This window comes from Xiphophorus couchianus, chromosome 4 (genome assembly GCF_001444195.1).
Source record: "Xiphophorus couchianus chromosome 4, X_couchianus-1.0, whole genome shotgun sequence".
Lineage (NCBI taxonomy): Eukaryota > Metazoa > Chordata > Actinopteri > Cyprinodontiformes > Poeciliidae > Xiphophorus > Xiphophorus couchianus.
The window spans coordinates 19,732,548-19,757,172 of record NC_040231.1 but is presented as its reverse complement, the minus strand read 5'-3'; the positions used below and the strand labels follow the sequence as shown (position 1 = coordinate 19,757,172).

Sequence of the window (24,625 nt, the reverse complement as noted above, 5' to 3'; positions counted from 1 at the left end):
TCTCTTGAACTTTTCCAGTTTTAGACAAATCACAAGTGGAAACCTAAGAGTATTGAATTGGTATTTTATGTGATGGAGCAACACAAAGAAACATGGTTTTCAAAAACAAAGCAAAAAGAAAAACTAAGAACCTGAGATGTGTGGCATACGTTTGTATTTAGTGGCCAATTTCCAACACTTTCTAGAACCATCGTTCACTTCATTTACATTTGCGAGTGTTTGGGGGTATTTCTCCAAGTTTGTACTTTGAAAGGATGTAATTTTTGTCCATTCTTGACTGCAATGAAATAATTTTAATTGAATTGTAAATTGTTTGATTTTATGTATAATTCCAAGATATCCGCTTGTTCCAAATTGAGGATATATAATTAAACATGTAAAACTCACAAATGCAATCTTTAGCTGGATATCAAATCAAACTGAAATCTATTAACCTGTACGTTCTAGACTTTGTATTAAGACCTAATATATAAATTAGGCCTCAATACAAACATTAACCATTTGTATAGAGTAACAAATGTAAAGATAATTTAAAGAATATTTCTTTTCCTGACTAATAACCCATCTTACTTGTCTGAAGAGCAGAGTAAGTGTAAAAGTTTATTTTAAATATTCAATTAATTTGCACAATTAAAAACCAGAGGATATTTTAATAGCCATAGGGGGTAAAATATTGAGGTATCTAATATCTGAGGTAAACTCCTAAAAGTAGTTTTAAATTAGGCTGAGTATTTTGAGCTCTTTACCTGAATGTGAGAGTAAACATAATGCAGATATCAGTCATTTTAAATTAGTGAGCAGGAATAAAAAACAAACGAGTCTTTTTTCATTTTAAAACTTTGTTTCAGAAATTCAATGTAACTGTATATACACTTTACAATAGCATACAGCCTGATAGATAACAAAGATGTCTGAAAACATTAAATACATCATCAGCACAAACAGCAATTGTTGCAAGTAAAATGGCTTAACGGATATTGGTAAAAAATAAAATAAAATTAACAGAGCCACTCTTTTGCAGAAAAATGTCACGATTTGTTTCATGACTTTCCCACAAAGCAAGCTGTATTGTCTACATGCTAAGTTTAACCGTTCTTTGACAGTCCTAAACTAAAACACAGATATCCGTAAGAAGAAAAAAAACAACAAAAAAAAAAAACACCCCATCTGATGTAAAGTTAAATCTTCATTAATACATTTAAAGTAGATATGTCATGCCTTTTTAAAAAAAGAATCAAAAATACAAAAGATTTTCCTTATTTTAAGGATTTTTTTTTTCATACAAGAAGCTGCATGTATTGTACAACACTCAGTGTACAATAAACTGGTAATGCACATAAAAATGAGTTGAATGAAAAGTCTCCAATGCCTCCCCTCTGATCCTTCAGAAAGGCAGCAACAGAAAAATAGCACACTGTCAAACTGAGGAAACAAGCGAGCTGGGGAAACATCACACACAGGAAGTGAGGCTTGCATAAAGATGGCAGTCAGGATTGGTGAAATTGAGAAACGTCTCCATTCCAAGTGCATTTTAATATTTTCCTTACTTTTTTTTTTTAAGTTCTTAAACATGTATGTGCTGCCAGTTTCTTCTTTTTTATTTTTTTTCTTCAGTGACGAAGCCAAAGCACAATGCAGAATATTTGGAAAGATGTTTTTAAGCCTTCACCCCATGTGTAGTTTACATTCATAGTCAGAACATATTTACTCAAAACATTCTGATTAAACATCACTGTATCCCCCCACCAAAAAAAGGCAAATTCAGGCAACCAACTAAGCAGATGGAAACAACTTCTGCACTGAAAGATTTTAAGGTTTTGATTGGGAAATTTTACACATGGAGACAAGGTCAAACAACACAGCACCCACCGTCTGTGTTTCAATGTCTGCAAAACTGAGAAGGTTTGATTGTCTCTCTTTGCTATTAAGTTTTTGTTTTTGGACAATTGCACAATTATTGCCCAAAGAAGAAGCTTGGGAGAACAGAGATTGCATGGCACTGTACAGGCAACTAAAAACACTCACATTTCACTTAGCGCAAAATGCACGATAATTTCATCTGAACACAAACGAGAAAAAAAAAAAAGCCGAACGATGAGAGCAAACTTTTCAGCAATCGACTGTGACTTTGGAGACCAAATGCCGTTTAGTTTTCTGTCGTCACCGACACTAACGTGTTAGTTTGGCCAAAAAGTTCAGACTGAAATGAGCTGAAAGAGGAAATAAAACATTCTTATGTTGCCATTCTTGAACACCACTTTAGTTATACTGGAAAAATGTTTAATGGGGGGATTCAAATAAACTGGATGCTGCTGGTCTGAGACCTAGCAACATGTCAGCCATGAGCAGACGTTAACACTGGCAAATATGTGCTACATTTATCATGATGCTACTGATAGAGCCTTTAAATGACACAGTACAACTTAAAGAAAAGAGTACGGATTTTTAGCCAGAACACTTGATTAAGAGGAAAAGACAATACTGATTACAGTTGGATGACAAAGTAAAAGTTACTACTAATGAAGCATCTTGAGACAATCTGAAAATGAATGCCCTCTAATTTTCACAATTTACAGCTAAGATTAGTCCCGATAATTATGGAGTAACATGCCTACGGTAAGGCGATCACAACAATTTATCATGACTTCGATTGAGAGCAAAGCTTTAACTTCCCAGACTAATTTCAAGTTTAAGTCATAAGTGGACTGTTATGAATACGCACCCATGATGGGTTTTTTTTGTTTTGTTTTTTTAAAAAGGCTTCCACTAAAACTCACAGGACCCCTTCTAAAAATGCATCTTACAAATATAAGCAAAACATCTCGTAAATACTATCTTAACAACAAAGAAAACAATGAAAGACCAAGATTTACCGGGAAAAAAAAAACAAAAAAAAACAAAACAGGAACCTACAATAGAAACTTGACAGAGCTACAGAGGAATGCATATTTGTTTTTAAAAGCTACAGATTGGAAATTTATCCGCTCATCAGATCAGCAAGTGTGTGAATATACATGGACTGATTCACCAACCCATCATTCCTGCTGAAGAACAACAAGGAAGAATAAGAAAAATTAAAAAAAAAAAGATCTGCAGAGTGTCATTTTGTCAGTGTCAACAGCGTGAGCACCAGGAAGGGCTGATGTGGCGTTCGGGGACTCAGGGAAGAGTTCCTCTTTACCTGTTCATATCCACTAAACCAGCACCAAGACTTCAGAGTTTAGAGTGGAGCTCATTTCTGGCTCCACAGCTGGAGTCACATAAAAAGAGGAGTCTACATGGGTATGTTTGTAATGTGTGTAATTTCCCTCTATGGATTTTTTTTGTGTTTTAGAAAATTACACCTAGGTTAAAAAAACAAAACAAAAACATCTTTTTTTTCCCCAAACAAAAAAAAAGCTACTTTTTTTTAAAAGTAATGGCAATGCTGTATTTTGTATTCCAAAGAGAGGCTTTTTACACGTATGTTGATTTCAGTCTTATCCTGCTGCTTCGTTGTGACGCACCACAAGCTGGTTTCAATCAGGAGGCAAAAGGTCGTGAAGTCGGAACCTCTCCCGAACATGTGGTCGCACGTCTTCGTTCTGACACGTTCAGCAAGGAGGGAAACAGATAAAAAAAATGAGAAAAAAAGAGACAAAATTAGAAAATTTAATTTATACATTTTCAACATGGAAGGCATTTAACTACTTTGCCTACCCAACCTGGTGAACATGAACCTATAGTACAGCAATTTTAATTTAAGAAACAAATGCTATTTACAAATTGGCTAATAAAAATAACAAATAAATTAATTCATTTTTTCTGCAAATTTAAGAAAGATCAATAAGAATATTTATTTAATAAAAAAAATTATGGGAAGTCTGCTGACCTGAAAGCGCTGCAGCCAGGCCTTTTAATGGAAAGTTGAGTCGATGGATAAAGTGTGGTAGAAAATAGACCACATGCAAAGGGCTGAAGTCTGACGCTTTTAGGGTATTGTGAAGCAAAGCCTACATAAAGGTTTGGGGGACATTTAGAAGGCGCTGAGTGCAGCTGGGGTCAGAGCTCATTGAAGCTATGTGGCACAGATGTGTCCAGAACATGGCCTGTAATTGTGGCAATTGTTGAATTAAACCTCTACTAAACCGGAGCCGACAGAATTGTTGCAAGAATTTCTGCAAAAATAGCCTAGACCAAACACAGAGCATGTAGTGCAGACTTTTCAGCTGATCGACATTGCTACACCAATAACCATTTTTAAGCTAATCTTAGGCATCAATTTCAGAGAAAATTTATTTTGCCCATTTATTTTATTAGCTGAAAACCATAAACATCAAATTTAATTAAACACTTGAATTAAATACCTCTTTGGTTGTGAAATAAGTCTCTGAAACGTTACTTTCTATTTTAATAACTATAAAAATGAGCAATTTAGTGAGACGTTGATCCAAAGAAAGTGAAGAGCAGCCCAGCTTACCATCTCAACCAGCTTCTCCAGAAACGGGACCAGCTTTAGCAGCTCGTTGTCATTCTTATCCATGAACCAGCTCTCTATTGGTATCCCATTGGACAACTGTTCAGACAAAGGGCAACTTGTGAGGAAGGATCCATGCAAGTTCAGCTGACCTGAATTCTGGTGACCAAATATTCATTCATTCATTTTGTGCAGATAACAGACTGAAATGATGTAATTAATTACATTTACTTTCAGTAAATCAGTGGCCTTCATTTGAACATGGTGGAGTGTTGTGATTTTGTTAAGTGATCTTTACTGTTTGGTTGCTAAACTGTGAATGTTGTGAAACTTTTTTTTTGACATTACACAAATTATTTTCATTCTGGCTTTTTTTCAGTTAATGGCTCAGAGGGCAACAACTTCACTGATCTGCCGTTAATCATTATTATTGCCTCAAAAGTGACGAGAAAAAAACAAAAGGAAAAAAAAGAGGCAAATTTAAAGACAAAAATTCAACTTTATTATGAATCCCCACAGGAAGTCAACATAATAAAAAGTTATTCTACTACATTAACAAAAAAAATCTGAGAATTTGTTATTTTTTTCTGTTCACAAATACCTACCGGGCTGAGTCAGACTTTCTGCTACATTTTGTGGGGTTTTTTTGTTTTTTTTTACCTGATAAGCAAAGGCTTGCGGTGAATTGTCAATGATGATAGTCTTTGACAGATCTCTGCCTAAGATGTTGAGGTCCTTGATATAGTTTCCCTGGACACAGACACAATGCTCACGAAATAACCGGTGTCTACAATTACAATAGGGGGGGAGAGACGAGAACAGAAAGGAGCAGAGGAGTAAGGAAAAACAATCAGTGACAGCGTCAGCAAAAATCAATAATTTATGAAAACCACAACACTGACACCTCTAACAACAGCGCATGCCAACTCAGGTACTTTACACTTATGCTTCCTGGGTCCAACTTTGTTTTATAACAGTGGACACAAAAATGTAAGGATACTATGCAACAACTAGTTAATAAAAAACATAACTCATCGTACCTTACAAGCTGCTTTTTAGGATCCAAAATATTGAGTAGTTTGTCTGCATACACCTTTTTAGAAGCTGTGAAAAGGATTATCTAGAAAAGATAAGATCATATTGGTTTCAATGTTCAATCACAGAAATGACTAAAAGGAGCATCTAAGAGAAATTTACCTCATATATTTGAGACATCCGCTCCAGAAACTCTCTAAAAAACGGCCTGAGGCGCACATACACCTGCACAGGACAGATCGCGCTTTAGAGATAACTCTGCCACCCTCTAGTGGCAACATGTGGGAATAGAAATTAAAAAAAAATCAAAACTAACCTGGTAAATGACATCTTGAAAGAGGACAGGGAAGGTAAGTGCTGCATCCTCTAGTTCATTTAAGCTGCAGTGAACTAACGTTTCATCCTATTCAGGCACATAAAAAAAAAACAGGTAAATTTTTTGTCATCTAGTAAAAGCTACAGGTTTAACACTAAAATATGTTTTGGACATTTTTAACGGACCAAGTCGAGGACCAGAGAGAACTCAGGCGTGCTGCGCGTCTTCAGTGGCAAGGCTGGTTTACGGGTCAGCTGCTCTTCTGTCAGCGGAGGGACGTGTTTGATGAAGAAATACCTACAGAACAAAAACAAATAAATATACAGCCAAATAACAAAACACTGGGAACATTCCTACCAGAAATATGACATTTTCTTGATTGTTTAGTTACCTTACAAGAATCAGCATGCTACATATAATCAGTTGTCAACTATTCCCCATATGGTCACAGTAGTTTGTATTTCTGCTAGAATGATAGCATTGGACAGATTTTTTTTTTTCTCCACTCACTACTTTGTGTTACTTACGGATCAAACACTTCCCAATCTTCCTCGTAGGACGCCTCTGGTGGCACGGTAGCAGGAGGAACATCCACATACGTCACATTCATATGAGAACCTGGAGCTTGAAGCATAACAGGAAAAACATTAAAAAACCCAGAATGACAAACAAGCAAAAAAATAAATAAATAAATAAAGTTAAGCAGCTTAATTTTCTGCTCAGTCATCTGTGATGTGGTACCTGTCAGAGGCGGGAGGTCAACGTCGGCGTCGAGCTCTTCTTCCTCTGCCGTAGGAGTCACCTCAAGGATGTGTGGCGGCTGTAGAGGCGGCAGGTGCGATACGCTGGAGTAGAAGTTATTACCGGGGCACAGGTCCTGTATGGACGTGGCTGTGCTGGTGGGCGTCTCCACCACCTGCTCCATGTCCAGCTGCTTCACTATCTCCTCAGCCTCCAGGGCCTGGTCAGGGGAGTCTGAGCCCGAGGATGCTGGGAAACAAACACACTTATTGGTGACAGATCAGGCACAAAACTATAACTTCACTATGATGATTTACCATAAAATATAAAAAAGGAAAAATTAAAACATTTTTAAAGAAGATAATCCTGCCGCAAGACCATGTATAAAAACTTAGAATAACACGACTTTAAAAATGACACCAAGGTCTTAAGCAAAAATAAACATTTTCTTAAAAAAAATAAACACTAAGATTTTACTGTTGCATGAGATATTAGAAATTACTTTTAGCTGGTGAGAAGAAGTTAAAAACTGGGCTGAATATCGTCCCAAGCAGCGTGGTCCTGGGAGGGCTGGAGGTCATCTCAGCCGCAGTCGTATCCTCCAGACTGCCATTGGGCTTCTCCTTATTCCTGTCATGATTGGTCGCCTCTGCAGGGAAGAAACACAAAGGCTCAAGAGATGTTAAAAAAAAAAAAAAGATTTTAGCCGATATATTTGATCTCTTTGTATAATCAATGATGACTTACGGCCATTGATGGTGCCTTTCTTGCCTACTCTGCTTGCACCCCTCCGGGGGGAGTTGGTGTTTGTGGGAGTGGAGGTTATGAGGTTGTTGTCCACATCGCAGTGGAGGCGTGTCTTCTTTGCTGGGCTTTCCTGTTGCAACTGACAAAAAGAAACAGCTGTAAAAACTAGAAAAATTCAAATTAAAAATAAAAACCCATCCACACTTAAGCAATTCACCTTTTCTGTGTAATGACCCCAAAAAGAAAAAGTATTAAATTCTTCTGTATCAAAACATTTGAAGGAATGCTTATTTCTCTTCCGTTTACAAAGGGTTACAAAAGCATGAAAACATGCTGAACAATATATGCAATATTAATAATAAATAATTTTAGCTAGTCCAGTGGTTCATCAATTGCCGGTTTTGACACAGATTTCAAATTTGAGCCACATAAAAGAAAAACCACCTGTAATGGAAATTTTCCTGCCACTGCTCTGCAAGTTTCAGAATGACTGAATAACCTTTAAGTTGCCGTGTAGAATCTAAACCGTGTGTTCTTTAACGACGACACACAAAGCAGATTGTGCCTTTATTCAAATGTCAAAAGGGCACTGGTCTAGATTAACTGCAATTCCAGACAAAATGTTATATTATTTTCAGATTTAAATCACAAACAGACCTGTTATACGCTTTGTGTTAACATCAGGAAGGAAAATGTATTCAGGAAATAATTATTTAAAACTAGGAAAAAGAAGAAAAAAATCCCAGACCTTCTATAGAAAAGCCTTTTAGCTGAGTTGACTTTTCCATTCGCAACAAGCTCCTGTCCCTGCACGCCAACATTGTGAGCTAAAAGCTAAAATTAGACCAGAACCCGAGTTCTCGGACAAGCTGCTGCATTCCAGCAGACATTTCTTAGGAAACACGACACTCTGTAGGCAGAAACGCTGCATTTGAGGTGGGGACAACACAGTCAATCCAACTTTAACCAGGTGACTTCCTGGCAGTTTTTCCCCCCTTTTCAAAACTGTTGAGATAAACACCAAGTAGGAGTGCCACCTCTACCCCAATGACCATGCCTTAGTGACGGTGTGGTGGTAGGAGAGGTACCTTGACAGCATTTCCTCGGATGAACTTCTTGATGGTGGATAGTATTCCTCTTCCTCCGCTGGCAGGAGGGTCTTCTTCTACCTCTGAATGTCTCCTCTTGGTTCGGGACGTGCGGCTGGTCAGAGCGGGGTTTTGGTGCTGAGACGCCTTACGCATTCTCAGCCTCATTGTTTTAGCAGTCACATGTAAAGCTGTTGCAAGGACAAAAGAAGACGTTTAGGAATGAGCCACATACAGAGCAAAAACACTCTGAATGTACAGGAAAATTGCAAAGAACCTATTTTTTCTTTTCTTTTTTTAAATAACTGGAGGTCTCAAAGATGCGCCTGTGTGTAAAGAAGCAATATTGGTTCCGTTTCTGCCAACATCTGGATGCATTCAAGATCCCATTTCACTTACATCAGAGAATCACAGCTGGCTTTACTTCCATTGTGCAGTTAGGAAAGGAGCATTTCTCCAGATCATATAATAAACAACTTTTATAAACACTACCTAGGAATGATGACATGGGTGTAAGACCAAAGCTTCAGACACAGGAACAAAATAAAGATTAATGTGACCACAAGCATCGACTAAATGTTAAGATTCATGGGGTGACATGAACCAAGACATCTGTGGAGATTTTCATATTCGTTCTTTGAGACCGAGCAGCTCAGCATTATGTACTGGAGAGCAACACATTAACCACACAAAGCCCTCTTTCCTTATGTAACAAAACGAAATGTGTCCAGACATATCCGCAACCAGTCAGGAACCACTCCAGATGCAACAGTGCCTTCTCGGTATGAGCCGAGCATGCTGCACACTGTAAATGTCCTTCACCACATCTGGTTTACATTTGCACAACAGCATAACCGTGAATAGGGAATAAGAGATGTTCAATTCGACGCACAGAAAAAAAAAAGAAGAAAAAAAGGGACAACCTTTAGAGAGTACAGAGCAACATTTCACTTGCAGGAAAACAGAGGGAAGAAAGGAAGGATGAGCAAGAATGTTGCAACTGTTCAGAGAAAGAAGCTCAACTGAAGGGAGTGAAACTAAAGTTGGTTTAAGTAAAGCTGTTTAGAAATGACAGATTACAATTGATCATAGAACATGTGCATAAGATCCTGCGATATATCAATGCATTAAATTCAGGGTTTCCCACAGTGTATTATAAGCCTGGCAGGCCACCAGGCTTTACTTGTGCCCCCACCAGGCTTAGCATTGCTTATTTATTCAAGTCTTTTTAAAATGTTTGCATTTTTTAAGACTATATAGCTGGTGTTCAGGTGTTAATCTTCCAATCTTTCAATAACACATAATTATCAAGTGATATTTTCAAATTTCCTGTCAACTTTAAACATTTTTTAACTCAAAAACACGACATGTCACTGGACGAATGACTGCCCTAGCGCCCACCCACCAGGCTTGGCAAGTTTTCTGGGGGAAATCTTGAAATTCCAACAATTTTTACAACTATACAGACATTTTACTATGTGCTGCTAATCCAAGGATCCCATAGTCGCCACAAATCAGCAAATACAACAGTCTGCTTACATGTTTCTTGACTTGTCATTTCATATCACAGCCTCAATCTCCAGTGTTACAAACTGTCAAAGTTTTGAATACACATTTTATCACACATAATCTACCTTAAAGTATTTTAAAATTCAATTAACCAGCATTGTTAACAAAACATTTTAGAATAATAAGTTTTAAGAAAGCAGGTGTTGTGATTGAAATAAACTTTTTTTCCCCTCTTTACTTAATTTTAACAATTTATAAAGGAGATCTCTGCATTTAAGTTTGATTGCTGCCGTAGCAATCAAACAAGAAAACTACGTCCAAGCATAGGGATGTGGCTTTCTTGTTTTGAAATCCATTGCGCCTTTATTTTATCTCACAGAAAGAACCATATTTAAATATGTTAATTTAATTCCCTATTTTACCTACATATAATTCTGACAATCTAAGGTGCTTTTCAGATATAAGAATGTAAGTAATCTTATATTTGACCTTCAGCTGCCTGAGTCTTTTGTTGTCCATTCTTAATCAGGACAAAATTAGAGTTGCTTTTACTTACAGACACATGCATGGCTTTCGGACTTTTTGGCTGCGCAGTCGTATCTCTCAGTCAAACAAGACAAATAACTCAAATTGGTGTTCATTCAAACATTTTACGCCACTGGGTGGTTTCCCTCCCAGAGCCAATCATTTTTTTATGATAGTCCTTTAGTCCTGACGTTCACTCCTTTAAATTATGCAGCACATCTCTAACATTTTACAACGCAGTTGCGTTAAAAATTTAATGGAAAAAAATCTGTGATACCTAAACACTGCATGATCTGAGACAGGGAAGAGGGCAACACTGAAGCTGCAATACATAACATCCACCTTTCCAGGCAATCAGCCACGGATCATGCACACTGCAGGTTGCGAGTAAGTGAGCGGGAAATAGGAACATCCATGCAACTGTGAGGAGGCTAGCACTGGTTAGCTTTGGTCGGAGCGAACAAACAAGTCAGGCCCTTCCACAAACCTGTCCGGACGACTGAAATAAATATCGAGACTAAAAGGAGAAGCTTGGCTCGGAATCGAAAGTAACTCAGTCAATGTCATTTAGCCAAAGCCTATGCAATTATTCAAAACCACTGTCTGATAAATGGCTACGAAAGTTGCAGCAAATAAATCCCATTTTAAAAAAAAAAGAAAGAAAGAAAAACTCTCCTGTGTTACCGGTGTTTATCTGCTGAGTTTAGGTACAAGTAGCCGCGCTAAAAAAGTAACTGTTGTTGTCACGAACAGCCCAAGTTGAACTGGACCTGAAGAGCATTAGCATTTTAACATGCCAAAACCTAAACAGACCGTCTTAACGTCGCCAAGCCAGTGCGGCATCAATAACCCGAATGACATGCAGTCAAAAATAATACGGCGTATTAAATAAACCAACATTGTTCCGGTTGCCGATGTGCATCTAGCAGTGACTATTTGACATCGTTAATCAAAGCCCACAGCACAATAACGCCGCTAAATCTGATCTAGTCTCCCTTCGGTGGAACTATTTGGAGGGTAATTCATCTCATCAAATGTAGAGATTTATTTAAACGTATTTTTGATATAGTACAGTACTTTTAAAAACGCTGTTATAGACCGCCACCGTAAAGCGCTGCTCTGGAATGCCAACATGAACGTTAGCTTCGCTAGCTGGCTAAACACACAGCCAGGCAACAGTTTGTTAAAAAAAAAACATCATTTTTTTAAAACTAATAACACCGACATTTGCAGTATTTCTGGATACATCTGAAATACGTATTTACTGAAGGACCTCGCATCAAATTGAATAAAGGCTGAATCTGAATAAAATGTGAGGAAATAGTCATGTCGACGGTAGGCCGCGAATTAGCCGTTCTTAGCTTCACGCTACGAAGCTCTTCCCGCAGAACTGCTTCAGGCTAACAGATGTGCACAGGCATGAAGAGGAGCATAAATCTACTCACAGTAGCGTCGGTTACATAAACACAAACCCAAGAACATAAAGGATGCACGAACAGTAAAAAAATTGGCGACTTACTGTAGTGTGACCCGCTATACGTGACAATAACGACTCAAGGCAGATTAAACATCACAACACAGGCACTGTTTGTTCTTCCCCCCCCACACTGTTGTATTTCTGCTGTTCAAGGATCGTCTTCGAAATGACACACTGCTGTGCTACCAGGCGCCATTTCCCGCCTCTGCTCGGTCTCTCCGAGCCAGATACCCGTATGGGACACAGACACACCCCCTGACTTACCTCTGAAAAACACCAGGCAATCCGCAAGCAAGCACTGCAGCTGTGCAATCACAGATCGAGAGGTTTCGTTATGCGTTTAATATGCTGGCGATAAAACTAAACTTATTTCATCATTGTAGAATTTAAACCCAACAGCGATTTTTCAACCTGGCCAATACATTAATAACATACAATACAATTTTGCACGGAGTCTTCTCCCCCTTTTTTCGGCTGAATTTTCTTTGGGAGGGGGAAATATGTGTACTGCTGCACACAGAAGAAACACTGGGTCTTTTTTTCCTAGTTTGTTCTCTTAAAAAAAAATAATTTTACTTCATATAATAAACAACGTTGAAACAATTTTCCAGACCGGAAATTCTGCATTTTTCAAATGGGCTTATGTTTTACATCCAAGTACAAATATAAAAACAAGAGATTCGCTGAAATTGACTGAAAAATGACCAGAAACAGTATTTATTAAATAAACGTAACAATCCTACATGTAGCAACATTACTTATCTCAAGTTTCAGCAAGTTACATTTAAATTAATTGGAATACAAAGGTTAACTTCCTCAGTAACTTGAAGTTTAGCTTACACTAACTTAGGTTGAGTAAACACAAATTAGCCATCCTAGTTTTTGTTTGAATTTGGACCCAAAATCATTTAACTTTACAAACTTTTGCAAACTAGTTCCCAAGACTGAAATCTGTTTTACAACTTAAACCAAGCGTAAAATAAGGAGATGGTACATTTCAATTCCCTAACTAATAGTTAGATAATTATTAGCAGCTAATAGACTGAAAATTAGAACATACCCAAGACATTTAATAAGATGACTACATTTTAAAATGTAGGAATGTAAATACATTTTAGTACAATTACCGTGTCTTAGGTTTTTTCTTGCATACACTCACTGCATGGCATATACAACTAATGGTATTTACCTTAGCACTGCAAATCTTAACTCCAACATTGTTGCACAGCAATGATCTGGTAACTGCAGTGTAAATCCAAGCTAAATAGGAAACAAGTCTGAGTCGTTGGGAGTCTGATGATGCAGTAAATGCATCACAGGCAGATGTAAACAAAACAAAAAAAGTCATTAAAAAAAAGGTCATTGTTGAAGCAATGTATTTCAGACCTTACAGTTTCAATCATTAACATAAACAAAGAAACAAGCTCAGTTAGCACAAATGATTACCATACAAACCCAGAACTGGAAAATACCAATAATTTTCATATAACTGTATAATATGAAGTTTTTGTACTTCATCAAACGTTTTAATGCTGTATTTTGAACTTTAACCAAGGTTATTAAAATTGATTTAATATGGTTTTTGGGAAGTTTGTTGTTCATCTTTATTACCATTAACCTGCCAATGAATGCAGAAGAAAATTATTTTTCATGGCTAAAACTGATCAGTCTGTAAAATACTCATGCTCATTACATACAATGTAAGAAATACCTTTGAAAACAAGGGAAAGTAAACACAGACTCTTGAAAATGTAAATGTCACATTTAAACTTAATGGCAAGAGCAAACAAAATTACAGTATGTAATTAGATATTTTTGTGTTAGTTCCTGAAGTTTCCACATTTATATACAGTAACTGACCCTTTGTCAAAACAGCTTCCAAAATAAAGCATTTACAGAAAAATGATTTTATAACAAAACTTAGTATTTGTTAATTCCATCAAGCAAGGCAATGATGAATATTTCTGATAAATACAATATTTCAGAGGTTGTTTACATTAGAAGCCGTGTCAACTAAACCCATCTTGTTAGTGATGACAAACCATCACTCCTACTGCCAATCTGCAAGCGCAACAAGTGACAAAAGACATGAAGCATCACCTTTAATAAAATTAAATTACATTCAATGCGCTTTTCAGTGAGAAATCTTTTGTCCAGGTTGCACAAACAACTGATTTCTGGTTTTACAGATTTCCCCAAAGGTGAGGAATTATTCCCTTGGTACAAATGTTAACAGTTCAACTACATCAAAATCCAAGAGACCTCATTGGTGGAAGCATGTGTAACGTCTGCTCCTAACACCATCCTAAGTATTGCTTAAGCAGCAAGTGTGTTGCTTAGTTTTGATGACTGAACACTTTGTTTCACATGCAGTGGCATTTAAAAACAGAATGAGGAGCACTTCTGGGTCTCTGTCACAAAAACAAAGAGGTTTAATAGGCGGTAAAGTCCTTGGCAACTGAATCTTCCACTCCAGTAAAAGAAAAAATAGTCTTCATTGTAGGCATCCCATCCCAGATTAGTTTGTTTGACAACTATCCCAGGAAGCAGTTTTTTTTTATATATATATCAAGCAAAAGCAAAGAGAAAGTAGCTAAAGAAAAGATGATTTGATTCAAAGTATCGAACTCTCCGAGAACAGTCTATGATGACCTGAAGTTATCCAGTACCAAAATGCAGTGACCACAGCACATCATCCCTACTATCAAAACTATATAAAAAAAAAAAAACATTAGCAATTATATAGCAGCTCAGGAGAATGCCGTGTTTAATTTCTATTAATAATTATTCAGAATTAGTTTGAATGTGTCAAAACAGTCCATGACACTAAAGAAGTCCGCTGTAAGTGCTTAGACAAGGTGGTGCTGCAACTAATTTATCAGGAGACACCTCGATTGCAGAGGAAGGAAGTTTTTTTAATAAGTTATAGCTGAGTGAGTTTCTTTTCAAAGAATGTCATTGTTTTGATGTCTTTTCCCATAATCCACAGCTCGGTCTCTGTCCTGAATGTCCCGATCGTCGTCATCTGGAAAAGAAAAGGAGGTCAAACCAACATTAGAGATTAATTACCAAGTGAAAGGAAATGTTTAATATTGATATGCACTATAAATCTATGGCCGATATTTCTATAGGGCAGGCTTTCAACATAAAACCTGAAAAAAAAGGAGCAAGCAAGGAAGGAAGAAGACATAGTAAAAAAGGCACAAAGGAGGTAGATAAAGAATAAGAAAAAAGGGAGATAAGGAAGGAAGAAATTTTCCTATGAGATCAGCATGTATTTTATATTTTAATTGAATAAAAAAAGAATACAGGACAAAAGGAAGAAGGAAAGAAGGTATCAAAAAAGGAAGAAAGGAAAGACAAAAGAAACTACAAAATGGGGAATAAAGTCTAATATCATATTGTTATGCAAGTATAGCTATATATTTACATTTTCTTTTCCTAGTTCTTGAGTCAAATTCCAAACTTTTCCAGACTGATTAGGAACTTTAAGTCCCCAATTTCCAGAAGACAAAATAAAAAGGACGTTCTATATATATTTTAAAAAAAAATCAAATGTATACATTAATCATGCACAAAATAAATCTGTTATTCATAAGGTAGAACAAGAATATACATGACAAAACTATGTTCAAGTGACATGTCAGGACGTTTCTTTCGCACACATCAATTATTTAAAACACTTTTCTATAGCGAAGGAGGCAATGAAAGGAAACAGTGTTAGGAAGCAATCACAAAGAAAACAAACAAGAGGCATGCACTTCAATGTTACAAGGAGAACACAGAAACATTCAGTAACACAGTGAGCTATATATATCTACTGGTTTAGATGTAGGTCAGATGTTTGGTGGGCACAGACAGGTGGTTTAGCTAAAACGAAGCACAGGCACGATGGAAAATACTAGATGGCAACTGAATAACTCTCACAGAACCGCAAGTTCAAGGGTCAAATTTTCCCTGTATAAAAAACCCCCATGTTTCTTAAAATTATTTTTAATGAACATTTGTACTTATTTTTGATCCAACGACCAGACTCGGGGTACTGTGAGCTACTCTGGACCAGTGCAGCAGGGCTGCAGCAGAATGAGGGGTGGAGGAGGAAACACGGTAGGAATGGTGGATACACACTGGACACACAGTCCACAGCTCCGGGGGCTCAGGCCTGGCTCACCTTGAACGTCTTCCTCCCCACCATCACCATCCTCTTCCTCATTGTAGGCCAGCTCGGCCTGCTTGTCGGCCTCATACTCACCAACGTTCCCGTCGTCCCCATTGTAGTCCGCCAGCTTAGAGCCGTGCTGCGGATCTACTGGGGACTCGTTCTCATCAAAGAACCGGCCTGCAGGAGGCAGAGAAGGGCCTCGTCAGGAAAGAAGGGAAGCAGCGGCAGTCGTGGTGGGAGGCAATAGGTGTGTGTGGGGATGGGGAGAAACCAAGTAATAACGAATGCTTGGAGGAGTGAGTGATGGTACACAGAGGATGAGGTTAATACATGGAGAAAGGTTTTAATTTGGAAGACAGGCATTTCTGAGGAGGAAAGCCTTAGATGGACTGAAGCAGCAAAACCATGAAAAAGAAAAAATAGTGCCGTCTTTACACCAACATTTTTTTTCTTAAAAGAAGAACCGAGTGGTAACTGAAACATCTGTTGAGTCCACTCAATGACAGCAGCGCAGCAGAGATGTATGATTTTTGTTGGAAAAGAGAAATTTTATTTTATTTTAACCATTTCTCTTAGACACTTTGGTCCATTTCTCAGGTTAGAACTGAAATTCTTAAAACTACTTATTCAATCTTCAAATCATTGAATCACTTGTGCACATAAATAAATAAATAAATAAACAAATCAATCACTTCTGCAAAAACTTTTGTACATTCATGCAATTGATAATGTACAATTCTTTGATTTTTCCTACATTTTCAGTTACTTGTGTTGATTAAAATGTTCTATATTGAATAGTCTCAACCTCCACAAGATATAAGCATAAGTTTACCACATAACTCTTTAGATGCAATATGCTTGAACAAGTTGCCATAATATGTCAAGCATATTTCTATCAGGCTTTGTTTTTCTAAATCTTTCCTGAATTGTTACATTGCTCCCTGGTGAATCTCGACTCTCTCCAAAGTCAGCAAATGTATGAACTATTACATCCACCAATGATCAACCAGTTTTATGAAATAGCTCAAAGATACATATCATGAACCATTGCAAGTATATGGTGTATATGGCCAGAGCACAACACAATGTTACATTTCTGACAACAGAAGGTTGAGGGTTTGGATGGGGTCAACAGCCAGAGGGAAGAAGAAGAGGAGTGAGGCTGTGGCGGAGGAGTAAGGAGGCAAAACGGAAGGAGGGGCCAAGGACATAATGCCAGTTTCCATCGCTCTAACATCATCAGGTAATGATGCTGATGGAGTTCCTCACTCTACTCCTCATTCCTTAACCCCATTTGGTAATTATTCTCAGCATGGAGATGGAAAGTATGTAATCACCAGCCACATACACAGATGACCCCTTTTGGCTGCCATGGATGCAGCATGTGATGACTTCACAGCAGATCCCTGAAAGTATTGTTTCAAGGGTCTGAAAGAAATTTGATTTGTATTTGTAAAATAAACAATAATAACAATGACTTCTGTGGTAACGTTCCAAAACTTGACTACAGCAGCTCAAGTTTTAGGCATGTCGAAAGCTAAGTAAATAAATAATGAGGTCCAGCTTTTTCAGATTGCCGTCACACTTTTTGAGAGAAAAAGCACCTGGGTGCTACGGACTTATGTTTCCTTTACAAGACTGAAAAGATCCCTGGCAGAGAGGCACAAGGGAGATAAAGGAGAAATCAATTTAAAAAGGAGGAGGAGGAAGAATCAAAGGCAGCAGAGCAAAGCAGAAGCCAGGCACCTGGAAAAGATAATCTGGCAGCCGTGTGTGTGTTATTTGTCTCCTCTTTTCTGTAATCCAGGGTTCTCTCAACACCCTGATTCTACTCCAACTCATGTTCACAAAATGACTCGGATATCCACTGAGCAAGTGGCAAAAATCACACAAATGGCACCATGGAAAATTGGATCCTGTTCTGGAGTGAGTTAGGACAAAGACAAGTCGCAAGAATCCCTAATGCCATGAATATGTACCCTTTAAGACAGAATACATCCCAAACCACCTTCCCCACCGCCAGTTTTAATATTCACAAAATGAAACTCACTTTGGCGGTGGTGCAGCTGCTCCGCAGGGACTTGGTCTTTGGCGCGTTGCAGCTGGATGGGCTTGGGCACCTGGGCGTTATCGTGAGGCAGAGGAATCATCTTCAAATGTTTGCTGTCTACTTGAAGGTCAGAGGGAAAACAAAACAAATCATAACTCCTTCACAAGTCGTCATCAAGAATTGCATTTCGAGAATTAGTTTTTTTCACAAAAGCACAATTTTATATCATGTGAATTCTTGAAGTACTTGATTTTTTTTCAAGATTCACGTGCTGCAGAGTCAGACTGTACCTGGGTTTTGCCTTTGCTGTTCTCCCAGCTCGTCTGCCTTCATCCCTGCCTTGTTATCTTCTTCAAACACTATTGGCTTGTCTTCCTGTTTAATGATGACTGGGGGTGCGAGCCCCACTGCTCGGCCCTCTAGCCGGTCCTGCTGGAGCCTGGGCTGGTCCAACAGCATGCCTTGACCTCCGGCACCATCGGCTGTTTCCGGGCCAGGACCAGCACCAGCTGCGGCTCCGACATCAGGTGCCTCGTTCTGCTTCTGAGTGATGGCGGGCTTCTTCAAGGCTTTAAATAAAAATAAAGATAAAGTGAGTGTTTATGTTGCAACATTTAATCCAATAAAGTGGTCTCACCCACTTTTATGTTTGTTATTCCCATAACAATTTGAACAGGGCAGTAAATTTTAGGAGATAAAAGAAAGAAAAGCAACTTTAAATGTATTGATAATTGTTTGACTTTACTATGCAATCAATAGACTCCTAATGAGCTGGTCCAGCAATATGGCACAGTCATAATATAAACAGTTGGCAGAGTGTTTGGTGTGCAAAACAAAAAATTGTCTCCAATATTTAGAATTAATGCTTACCAAACTGAACTTCATCCATTTTTCCCACCTCACTGTCTTCAATTCCAGGCATGCCAGCATCGCTGCCAGGTTTGCCCATTTCTTCTGCAACAAAGGAATGAGATGAAATAAAAATAAATAAAAAATAAAAGTATTTAATAATTTTTAACCAATCAGTATATGCAACAAGTGCATAACAATCTAAGCACCAGGAAAAGATTTTAGATTTTTGCTATAGATGATCAGATTTAAAATGGCATGCTCAATCTACCTTTTATCTCTGAGTGCCTGTCATGTTGGTGAGTGGCCACCGTCTGGCGCTCTCCATTCACATCTGCACCTCCTGCTTCCCCTGCATGCTTTCCTGCCCCCACATTGACCTGGCCACCAACCATAGACTAGATTACAGAGAGATAAACAAGAGACAGGAACAAGTGTAAGCCTGAGGGAAACATGGAAGAGCACAGAATTGAAAGTTTGAACAAAGTAGAAATACGAGGAAACTAAATATTAAAATTATTTGGAACAGTTCTAGCAATAAAAAAACAAACAAGAGCTATATATAAATACTACACTGCTGAATAAATTAGGAATGCAACATGGAGACAGGACCTTCCTATATAAACCTTTGAGGTTTTAATTTTTTTACATATTCCAGTTTTCAGAGTTCTGCAGACTTAATGCTCATTTAAAAACATTAAACACAAAGTTAACCATTAAATACAGAGGTTCAGGTTTTATATATGGGACTGGCATGAACAGAGACTGAGAGGAAGGAAGGAAATAAGGGGCATAAATTAGTAAGAAAATAAAGTAAAGACACAATGAAAGTGAGAAAGGAAGGGAACAAGAAAGGAGGAGCGACATTTAAAGAAAAGAAGAGCAAGGCAGAAAAAGGAAAGTACAAAAGTAAGATAGGAAAGAAAGACAATAATGGAAGGTGGGTAGGACACAAGAAAAGCAAGAACGTGGGAAAGAACTAAAACCAAGAATGGAAGAGAATACAGGTCACAAGAAAAAAAGGAAGAAAGCAAAAAAGAAAAGAAGGAAAGACATAAGGGGGGGAGAACGTAAGGATACACTCCAAAACTGGAAAATACTGAATTCAAATTCCAGACTTTTTACGACAACATAGAAAGGCAGAATTACCAGAATAGCTGGAATGTTAATCAAAGTTTACTAAAACTAACCAGTCTCAACCTTGACACTTCTTTCTCCAGGGCTTTTTTGGCTTCTTCATACTCTCCCTTAAGCTGTGCAATCTGACGCCCACACTGCAAACTGGAAAACACACACACACACACACACACATTTCTATATTATATCCATGTCATTCTGGGTCATTTCAGCATGCTATGGAACTGATTTCATACAAAAACAAAACAAGGCCAAGTTAACATTGTCTAGATGACTTATCCAAATAAAAATGAGGGAAAAAAGGAGAAGCTTATATTATATTATATTGCTACACTGAATGCAAACAATGTGACTGGGATTGCAAATATGATTTTCATGGAATTAAATTTGTTTCACACAGTACAGAGGTTTTCATTCCTATATTAGCTAAACTGTTACTAATTTAACACATTACATACCAAGCTTTGACACGAGGAGCCATTACATTTAAGTACCATGATACTAAAGCTGTTCTACATGCTTTTAAAGCATAATATGATTAAAAACCTATCTTTTCAAAAAAGAGACAAGTTGTTTCCTACAATTTACTTACGTTGCATAAAAAAAGACAAAAAAACCAGGCAGTCACTGAAGCAGATAATATGAAGTGAATCAAATACCTCTCATACTCCAGTTTTCTCTCCAAACTAGTGCTATTTTTCTTCACTTCTCTCAGCTGCTCTTCTTGCTTCATGAACTCTTGCTTCAGCTCCGTCAGCTGCTCTGTTTGCAGCGACACCACCATGCAAACACAATGAAATTGGAAAGGGGTAAATTTCTAAGAACTGAAACAAACATCAGCTTCAGCTTGACAGCGCCCTCTGCTGGTCTGGTCTTACCTCTAAGTCTCTGCACCTCGGCCATTTGGGACGTGACGTCAGTCTGCATCTTCACCTGTGGCAAAAGGAAAAAATATATATATCCAGGAATTATGAAATGTGTTACATTTTGACAACAAGAAGTTGTCCAAACAAAAAGCTTACACGACAGAAACCCTCAGGACTCGACAGCTTAATGCTATTTATTCTAGGAAAAGCAAGACGAGCAGGTTTGTCTTGAATGTCTTGTACTGAACAAGAGTCATACTTGGTTCTTTGAGACAAAATACATTATTCCCAAAACCTGGTCCCTAGCTTTTTAGTCTTATTTAATGACTTATTAGATTTACAAGCATAAACTAGACATTAAATTACTTTCGGAGGCATATGACAAAGAACTTGACTAGAAAAAGGGACTCAGCTGAACAATAACTTTCAATAAATACACCACTTGATTACTGTAACTGCAGGCCTCTCGCTTTAGGCACTTCTGTAAAAACAAGGGTGGGACGTTTACATAGGACAAGGTGGAGCGTTAGTCAATGCAAACTTCCAGCTTAATGTCAGAAACACTGTTGTGACCTGAAGCTCCGTCTCCTCTCCATATAGTGAGATTATTTTAAGCAAATTTCCTTTAATGTAAATTTCTTACAGTACTAACTGGGTTTATAAACAAATTTTTAAAATGTAGGGGAAAATATGCAGTTTGGTTTAAAACAGCATACTGAACAGGAAAATGGCCAAAAAACAAAACAGATCTCATAAATTTGTGTATAGTTTCTATTTATTATTAGAAATTATACTTCTCTGGTCACCAGGGCCGTGCGCATAGCAGCCTCTTTGAAGAAGAAGCTGGGAAAATCTACTATTTGCAGTAGCTAAGCACAACTTAAATGCAAATATTGACTTTAGTCTAGTCTGAAAGGTGTTTCCACCTAAAACACCTGGTTCTTTTGCCTTCAGATGCTCATCTTTAGTTAGTAGCAAAAACTACCAGCTCTAACTTTCTGTACAGACTACAAAGTGGCACAGAATATTACAGTCAGATAAATTAACGATTTGACCACATCCCCAAACCACACACTGAGTGTACTGTACATGATCTGAGCAACTCTTTCTGAGCTTTGTGATAGAAATCAGCAAAGTATGCTGGTTTACAGGTTGAAGACAACGTCACCTCCAATGAAGAAAATAAAGTAAAGACACAATGAAATGTCTTTACTTTTGTGAAGACATTTCACAAAAGCAAAAATGAAAGTATACAACTTGCGAACCATGGATGATGCGTGGCAGACAAACAAAAGAGCAACAATGGATATTTTCCTGAACACTTTGTGGATGGCATTATGCCAACACAGTCAGGAAGCAAAAAACATTATGGAGTAATATATATATTTTTAAACCAAGTAAAACAAATAAGTAAATAAATGTACTTATGGCTTCCACAATCCTTTCTACATAAAGAGAGGTTGAGATACTTTCATAAATGCTGGGCTTGAGGACGCCAAGCATTTAAGCGTGCAACGTGGCGATTATATAGAAAAACATCGGGTGAAGCAGATCTCGAGAGAAAGCGGTTAAGGTGGTGCAACAGTGAGAATGAATGAGATCCTAATCAAGCGAAAGTTTGTACAGACTTTTCTAAGCAACATAATGAAGATATTATGAAGCTGCAAATTGGTGTTGCTCCTGAGTGTGACAAAAACCGAATGTCAGCCGAAAGGAGGAACAGGAAAAGCATGAAGTCGGCCATAGAGAACAGGAAAGGTTGAACATGTGTAATTTCCCTCTGGGCTCTGAAGGTTATCCTTTCGCAATGTTTCTCTACTCACCTCCAAGTGTCGACACAGCATCTCTGTAATCCAGGAGGTCAAAGAGATACTGCTGTGCATGTACCTTTAACTGTAAACTATGTTCTACAAGTATGTAATCATAGGTCATGACCTAAGATTTACTTTCAGAATATAATTAGGATTCTGTGTCTCTTCTAGAAGCATTTTATTTAAAAAAAATAACCACGACAGCCTTTTGTTCTGAGTAATACACAACATTTCCATAAACCAAAACCATTTTACTGTGGTTTTGCTCATTGGCTTTTCCTGAAATAGATTTACCACAGTGATTACCTCTGGTATGAATATTTATCCATCCTTTTACTATTAAATTGCATCTTTACTCTCTCTGTGGACAGTTCTTTGGTGACATCTCTGGTACACGTGTCACGACAGTCAGACCGGGTCAAACAAAGCCAGAATCCAAGCTTACTTTCTCATCTGAGCACTTCTTGATGGCCCCCTCTCTGGCCTGGAGCTTGCCCTCCAGCAAGCTGTAGTCTCCATCCTTCTGGTCGATCTGTTTCTTGTGCGTGTCCACCTGCACTATCAGCTCCGAGTTGCGCTTCTCCAGGCGGCTCCGCGCCGCGTCCGAGCGCTTCACCTGCGTCTGTATCTCCGCCAGTTCGTCCAGCAGATGCCCGTGCTTGCTGGACACCGTCCAGTAGTTGAAAGCCAGCACGCCGATGATGACCATCAGAAAGACGAGGATGAAGGACGGCATGCGGCCTCCTCGTCGGTTGGCACCAAACCCAATCATTTCAAACACACGCACACTAAAAGCCTAACGTCACTACAGGTCGCTACCGCAGCTCGGAGTGTGTTATCCCGACGTAAAACACAGCTGTGTGCGTGACATGCCGTCGGAAACAAACGCTACAAACACACACACACAGTCACAAACGATGAAGGCTTTTCACATTTCTACGCGTATCTACTCTCCGTCCCCTTCCGCACACTCGGCATCTCCTCTGTGAACTACGCCCGCGGGGACGTGGCCTGTGAAACAGCAGATGAGACTCGACGTGGACTGCAACGAGGCGCCGTGGCAGTGGGCTGCGAGAACACCATACACCACACAAGCTCCTGCTAACTGTCTCCTTCAGCCAGGGCCACGGTCATTATTTTTCTGGTAAAACACGACACGACACGTACTGAGCGTTTTAGGAGCTCCTGGGATTGTAAGCTAGCAGTTTTGTACTAAAGGTCCCACGGAGATCCTGGTTTCTGATCTGACGTCGGCGTTAGCTCATATCAAAGTCCAGCTAATCTCGTGACACTAGCTAACGCTGCAGCCACAGAGATGCCAGAGAAGCACCAGCTGCTGTCGGAGAAAAAACCCTTTTCTTTATTAAACCTTAAACAAAACCATCGCATAGCAACTAAACGCATTAACAATGCAACCCGGGCACAACCTTTCAATCTATCTCACTATTCTTTACCTACAAACATCCTATGTTCGGGTTAAGTTAGCTGGAAGCACTTCGCACAATTTCCGGTTAATTTCACAATAAGAGTCCTTAATTGTAAATTCTGAATTTTCCCTTTTTGGGACAGTAAAGGGTATTTCTAATATGTCAGTGCGGTAATTTGAAAATGCACAAAAAGCTATCTCATGTAACAATAAAAAAATTTTCAAAGGATATCTAACAGTGAAATTTCGTCCATCTATTTATTTTCTTAACCCCGCTAATGCTGTCCTATGTCATGAGAGAGCTGTTTCTAAATGCCAATAAGCAAGTGATAAAGTTTACCCTGGACAGGCTACTAGTTCATACAGTATTAAAAAAATGTAAGAATAAAAAACAAGTTTCACATGCCAATTTCTAAGTTAGCTCATATAC

The 24,625-nt window shown here is 38.3% G+C and overlaps 2 protein-coding genes across 9 annotated transcripts; both read right to left on the bottom strand.

Annotated features, from left to right (window-relative positions):
- Positions 1-821: 821 nt before the first annotated feature.
- On the bottom strand, positions 822-12,178 carry ctdspl2b (CTD (carboxy-terminal domain, RNA polymerase II, polypeptide A) small phosphatase like 2b). 2 transcript variants are annotated; one of them, XM_028016011.1, is made up of 13 exons: positions 12,159-12,178; positions 8,384-8,574; positions 7,296-7,434; positions 7,051-7,197; positions 6,549-6,797; positions 6,335-6,431; positions 5,993-6,104; positions 5,808-5,894; positions 5,654-5,716; positions 5,497-5,576; positions 5,117-5,243; positions 4,460-4,555; positions 822-3,584 (listed from the first exon to the last, which is right to left on the bottom strand). In XM_028016011.1, the coding sequence occupies exons 2-13, from the start codon at positions 8,549-8,551 to the stop codon at positions 3,519-3,521; spliced, it is 1,431 nt and encodes a 476-aa protein (XP_027871812.1). In that variant the 5' UTR covers positions 8,552-8,574; positions 12,159-12,178; the 3' UTR covers positions 822-3,518. The 2 variants fall into 2 exon arrangements, with proteins under 2 accessions (XP_027871812.1, XP_027871811.1); XM_028016010.1 differs by lacking the exon at positions 12,159-12,178 and adding an exon at positions 11,937-12,144.
- Positions 12,179-12,943: 765 nt separating this feature from the next.
- Positions 12,944-24,274, bottom strand: golm2 (golgi membrane protein 2). 7 transcript variants are annotated; one of them, XM_028016005.1, is made up of 10 exons: positions 23,215-24,272; positions 20,971-21,025; positions 20,752-20,854; positions 20,146-20,236; positions 19,227-19,353; positions 18,977-19,060; positions 18,397-18,675; positions 18,107-18,226; positions 16,066-16,233; positions 12,944-14,919 (listed from the first exon to the last, which is right to left on the bottom strand). In XM_028016005.1, exons 1-10 carry the CDS (start codon positions 23,539-23,541, stop codon positions 14,840-14,842), a joined length of 1,434 nt encoding a protein of 477 aa, XP_027871806.1. In that variant the 5' UTR covers positions 23,542-24,272; the 3' UTR covers positions 12,944-14,839. The 7 variants fall into 7 exon arrangements, with proteins under 7 accessions (XP_027871806.1, XP_027871810.1, XP_027871807.1 ...); XM_028016009.1 differs by lacking the exon at positions 16,066-16,233 and having other exon boundaries at positions 18,977-19,057; XM_028016006.1 differs by lacking the exon at positions 16,066-16,233 and having other exon boundaries at positions 23,215-24,271.
- Positions 24,275-24,625: the final 351 nt, after the last annotated feature.

What these genes read in the sequence shown, in the direction of transcription:
- ctdspl2b (XM_028016011.1), bottom strand. Translation starts at nt 8,551, where the DNA reads ATGAGGCTGAGAATGCGTAAGGCGTCTCAGCACCAAAACCCCGCTCTG. An exon ending in GGATGTCTCAAATATATGAG is followed by an intron (nt 5,577 to 5,653) that starts GTAAATTTCTCT and finishes TATCTTTTCTAG; the next exon opens with ATAATCCTTTTCACAGCTTC. An exon ending in CCTAAAAAGCAGCTTGTAAG is followed by an intron (nt 5,244 to 5,496) that starts GTACGATGAGTT and finishes TTGTAATTGTAG; the next exon opens with ACACCGGTTATTTCGTGAGC.
- golm2 (XM_028016002.1), bottom strand. Translation starts at nt 23,541, where the DNA reads ATGATTGGGTTTGGTGCCAACCGACGAGGAGGCCGCATGCCGTCCTTC. An exon ending in CGAGGTGCAGAGACTTAGAG is followed by an intron (nt 20,855 to 20,970) that starts GTAAGACCAGAC and finishes CGCTGCAAACAG; the next exon opens with AGCAGCTGACGGAGCTGAAG. An exon ending in CAGGCACTCAGAGATAAAAG is followed by an intron (nt 19,061 to 19,226) that starts GTAGATTGAGCA and finishes CCTTTGTTGCAG; the next exon opens with AAGAAATGGGCAAACCTGGC.